Source organism: Sorghum bicolor, chromosome 1, assembly GCF_000003195.3.
Source record: "Sorghum bicolor cultivar BTx623 chromosome 1, Sorghum_bicolor_NCBIv3, whole genome shotgun sequence".
NCBI lineage: Eukaryota > Viridiplantae > Streptophyta > Magnoliopsida > Poales > Poaceae > Sorghum > Sorghum bicolor.
The window spans coordinates 70453155-70458393 of NC_012870.2; the positions used below are offsets into that span (position 1 = coordinate 70453155).

A 5239-nucleotide genomic window follows, 5' to 3' on the forward strand; every position below is an offset into this window, starting at 1 on the left:
AACAAACCAATCATGTAAGTGCTCAGTTTGAGACCAACTTTGAGGCATCAAGAACGACATCTGAATCCAACGCCCCACCTGTTCCCGGATTTCCCTGGCCACAGGGCATTCATAGAAAAGGTGGTATGCTGTTTTCAGATTTCTGACGCAAAGCTGACAATGAGACATAATAAAGCATAACCTGCTGCAAAAAATAAGGTCTTGTTCAGTTTTCAAAATTTTTTGATTTCGATTACAGTAGCACTTTTATTTTTATTTGACAAATATATTTTAATCATAAACTAATTTAACTTAAAAGATTTATCTCGTAATTTACAGATAAATTGTATAATTTATTTTTATCTATATTTAATGTTATATATATGTGCTATAAGATTTAATGCGACGGAAAATCTTGATTTTTAGAGTGAACTAAACAAGACCTAAAGCAAGGGAACACCTTAAAACCCGGTGTACTGTATACTGCGCACGGTGCAGATCCACCGTAAACAGGAAGGACGACAACGAGAGGCAGAGCTGGAGAAGGGAGCTAGCCCGTACACCACCCCTTGCCGCTCCGCCTCCACGTGTCTGCCGTCCGCGCCTCTCTGCCGACCTCACGCTGTCATCCGTAATGGTTATGAAATAGCTAGCTAAGAGGAATTCTATTGGCTCTCAATAACACTTTATAAATAGCTAGCAAGATGATGTATAAAAATAATAAAAAAGTAGCACTCTCATTGGCTATCGAGGAGAGAGATCAAATAGCTATCGACTTCCTAATAGCTAGCGACTCATAAATTGCTAATGTAGCACAATCTTCTAGAAATAGCTCTCTCACAATACTCTCCACAATAGCCAGCGACTTTCTAATAGCTAGCGACTTCTTAAGCTAGCTATTTACAAATTACCATTGAGAGCCAATAATATTCTTCCTAGGATGAAATAGCTAGCGATTTGAACACCATTGCGGACGCCCTTGTCCCTCCACGGAAGAAGGATGCGTCAACCACGTAGACCGGGCCCCGCCCGCCTCCCCCTCCCCACACAACCAACGTGCCACGCGACCCCACCCCCTCGACCTCGAGCCACAGCGACCGTGGCGAAACACCAAACACCGCGCGCCGGGCCGGCCGAACCGCCCCCCGTCCCCGTTGATACTCGTGGCACGCAGCCGCGCGCCCCAGCTCGCTACCGCCTGGTGGACGCGCCCACGCGTCGACACGCGTCCCGCGGGCACGTACCGGCCACGGGCGCGCGTCACGTGGGGCGTATCCGACGGCTTCGACAACTGTACGGGGGCCGGCTCGGCGGGCCGCGTGGCGCGTGGCCTCCCTGCCCGCCTTTTATATCCCCGGGGCACCACTTGGAACCCAACCCCTCTCGCTCTCAAGCCCTCAAATCCCACTACCGAAAGGAAAACGAGAGCAGCAGCAGCAGCACCCGCGGCCGCGGGCTCCATTTATTCTTCCTTGCTTGAGCACTCGCCTTTGCCTGCCTGCGCAACGCGTACTTGATTTCAGGAGAGTTTAGCTAGCTTTGGTGGCATCGGTTCTTTGTTTCATGGCCGAGATCTGCTGCGAGGTGGCGGCGACCGGGTCGGACCGGAAGGGGGAGTGCGTCGGCGGGGACGCCGGCAGCCGAGCGGCGCGGAAGCGGAGGATGGAGATCCGGCGGCTCAGGGTGGTGGCCGAGGAGGCGTCCGCCAAGAGGCGGAGGCTGGAGGCGGATGAGGAAGACGCGGTAAGGAGACCGGCGCCGAGGTACGGCGTGACGTCGGTCTGCGGGCGGCGGAGGGACATGGAGGACGCGGTGACCACCCGGCTTGGGTTCATCGACGGCCACCACTTCTTTGGGGTGTTCGACGGCCACGGCTGCTCACACGTAAGTGCCCGCCGATTCTTGTTCGAACAGTTCAGTTCTGAACTGTGGTTGCCCAAGCAGTTGTTTCAATTCGCCGCGTGTTTACCGATTGGCTGCATGTGCATGCAGGTGGCGACGTCGTGCGGGCAGCGGATGCACCAGATCGTGGCCGAGGAGGCGACCGCCGCCGCGGGCTCGTCGGCTTCGGACGACGCGGCGCGGTGGAGGGATGTCATGGAGAAGAGCTACTCGAGGATGGACGCCGAGGCCGTCGGCTCCAGGGACACCGCCGGCCCGGCGCCCACCTGCCGTTGCGAGATGCAGCTTCCCAAGTGCGACCACGTGGGCTCCACGGCCGTCGTCGCCGTGGTGGGGCCACGCCACCTCGTCGTCGCCAACTGCGGCGACTCCCGCGCGGTCCTCTGCAGCGGAGGCGCCGCGATCCCTCTCTCTGATGACCACAAGGTACTTCGAACAGAGCAAACAAAAAAAAAGTTTGTTTTTTTTTCCTGCATGCGTTGTTCTAATCAAGTTCGTCTGAATGATGATGATTCGTTGCAGCCTGACCGCCCCGACGAGCTGGAACGGATCCACGCAGCGGGAGGGCGCGTCATCTTCTGGGACGGCGCCCGCGTCTTCGGCATGCTCGCCATGTCCCGCGCCATCGGCGACAGCTACCTGAAGCCGTTCGTGATATCGGACCCGGAGGTGCGGGTGGTGGAGAGGAAGGACGGCGAGGACGAGTTCCTGATCCTGGCCAGCGACGGGCTGTGGGATGTGGTGAGCAACGAGGTGGCGTGCAAGGTCGTGCGCACCTGCCTCCGGAACAGAGCGCCGCCGCACCCGCACGGCGGGGACGGGGAGCGTTCGAGCCCAACCTCCAACCTGAGCCCCAGGCAGAGCAGCGGCAGCGGCAGCAGCAGCGGGGACGAGGAGGGCGCTGGGCCCAGCGACGGCGCAGGGTCCGAGAGCGACGGCGACGGCGAGAGCAGCGAGGACAGGGCGTGCTCCGAGGCGGCCATCCTGCTGACCAAGCTAGCCCTGGCGCGGCAGACCGCGGACAACGTCAGCGTCGTCGTCGTCAACCTCAGGCGGCGCAGGAGGTCGTGATCGGCGGATCCAACGGACTAGCCGTTCTTGGCTGATTGATTTGCTGGCCGTCCGTGAATTCAAATCGGAGCCACAGTTCACATTTGCTTCGGCCGTGCAATCATTGAACAAATGTCAAAGCAAAGATCGAACAGAACAGTGAGATCCTTAGCAGAATTGCATACTGCTTCCTTTTATATACAGTAGTGCAGCAGGATTATTTCGTTAGCATTTCTTTTAGGCTGATCTGGTCGGAAAGATCAGCCCGTCTTTCTTCTTCCCCGAGCAAAATTCTCCAAATAGAAAAGCTTGCTCGTGCCTTTCCGATGTTTGAAGAAACTTTATCAAGCGTCCGAGAAGTTAATTAATTGTAATATACTAGTCCAGTGCCCCTTTCACTAGCCAAATCCTTCCAACCTTCTCTGACTAGATCGTGATGTGCTCCTTCGGTTACGTGTTTCATGTTGTATAATTTGACCCATCATGGTCGCCCAAAACGATTTGACGCGTTCGGCGACGCTGCGTCAGCTGAATACAATACACCGGGGACGGATGTTTTCTTGGTGCCGTCGCCGCCCAGAAGCTCAACAAAGTTTTTTTTCCAATAAAATTGAGCTTCCAGCTGAACACAGTTACACGCAGAACAAACACTGTCAAGCATACAATAGCGTTTTTGGTGTCTCCTGCCGGCTCCCGTTCGTCGCTGAAAAGTCCGTCCTTTTCCCTGTGGTGTGCTGGTGGGTGAGCCGTGCTCCGTGCAGCTGTGCAACGAGTCAACAAACAACCCCCGCTGCTGCCTAATCATGGCGGACACGAGGCACGCATCCATCCATGCTACGACCTGATCACGACGTCGAGTCGAGGAGAGAAAAAAGAAAGACACGGAACGAAAAGATAATCACGTTTTGTTTATCGGGACCGGGAGGTTTCTGTGCCGCTGGCTTGACACCTGTTGCGTGGCGCTACGTTGGGTGGGTCGCTGCATTTGTGTCTCTGCGATCGCGTCGGAGATTCTGCTTGCTTGTTTCGATCGGGACGGCAATTATGGTCCGCCGGGCCACGTCACGGGGTTGGGTCGGCCCTTTTCTGTTTCGGTCCCTGCTTTTCGGGGACGCTGATGCTTTTCGTTCCGCCGAGAGCCCGCCGGTGGAAGGTAGCCGTCACGCTCGCACACCTGGCCTCGCTCGGAGGTTCATCGCAGGCTTTAGGGTATGGGATGGGATGTTTAATGGCTATAGTTTTAGTTGACGGCTTTTCCTAATGATGGTGAGTGCACAGCCTTTTTAGCTAATTCTCAGCGCTGCCGCTGCTGCTGCTGCTGCTGCCGCCGCCGCCGCTGTAGGAAGCTGTAGGAATTCCACACGTCACTCAAGACGCGCTAGCAGTTGCCTCAACAGCTTTACAAAACAGCGTACTGGAATCAAGGACGCGTTTGGCACGATAGTTTCTGTATAGTTTTTTTTTTAAAAAAAATTCGTCACCTTGCTTCGCCGATTGGAGCTTCATCAGAATCTGTTCCCCGTGAAACACGAGCTCTCCTGCGTGCCAGCTCTCGGGTTGTCCATTGTCCAAGCCACCAAGGCCATCTTACTATGCACAAGGTTGGAATGCCCTCCAGCCTGCCTTTGGCATTTTGCCCTTGCTTTGGGCCACTCCAAGTGACCTAACGCACGCGGTGACGCCAGATGCGAGACGGGGAGCTTTCGTACAGGAACTCCTAAGCCGTTGCAGTTGCACACGCCCCAGCTCGTCTAGCCCATCGCTCGCCCTGTGTCGATTGCGAATTGCGACGCGTCATCACTGCCGATGAGCAAACGCAGGTGGAGATGCTGCCGTGCCGGCGATCGTGGTGAAAGCAGTGGAACGCTTGGTTGACATGATGGCCAGTGCATGTCGCCGGACGGCGAGAGTATCGGAACGAAAATCCGAAAGTTGCTCTGCTTTTTGGGGGAGGCGTCGAATACTTTTGATGGACCAAAGAAGGTGCGTCGAGCCTCGAGCGTGGCTTCTCCGCCCTGGAACGGCGGAAGAACCTCGTGACGGAAAATGGCGACCGGTCAGTTACCGGGAATCAACGTTCGTGGTCATGGAGCCATGGAGGTGAGAGTAGAGCCTGTCGCGTATTCTCCTCCGTGTCGCGCTGTCGCGGAATACTTGGGTGGGTCCACTGGAGTTTCTCGTCACACAGCTGTTCAGATGCGAGGACGACGGCGGGACAAGGACAATGCCATGGCTTTATATTGGGCCGCAAGTGTTGATTTTAGGCCTAATAAGAATAAAACCATGGCGAAAAAATGGGCCATTGAAT

At 55.5% G+C, this 5239-nt stretch overlaps 1 protein-coding gene across 1 annotated transcript; it reads left to right on the forward strand.

Moving 5' to 3' along the window:
- LOC8084948 (probable protein phosphatase 2C 30) lies at positions 319–3338 on the forward strand. Its single transcript, XM_002465450.2, has 3 exons — positions 319–1863; positions 1972–2307; positions 2404–3338. The coding sequence occupies exons 1-3, from the start codon at positions 1543–1545 to the stop codon at positions 2950–2952; spliced, it is 1206 nt and encodes a 401-aa protein (XP_002465495.1). The 5' UTR covers positions 319–1542; the 3' UTR covers positions 2953–3338.

Coding starts and splice junctions, on each gene's coding strand:
- LOC8084948 (XM_002465450.2), top strand. CDS start 1,543: ATGGCCGAGATCTGCTGCGAGGTGGCGGCGACCGGGTCGGACCGGAAG. Junction 1,864..1,971: donor ACGGCCACGGCTGCTCACAC/GTAAGTGCCCGC, acceptor ATGTGCATGCAG/GTGGCGACGTCGTGCGGGCA. Junction 2,308..2,403: donor CTCTCTCTGATGACCACAAG/GTACTTCGAACA, acceptor GATTCGTTGCAG/CCTGACCGCCCCGACGAGCT.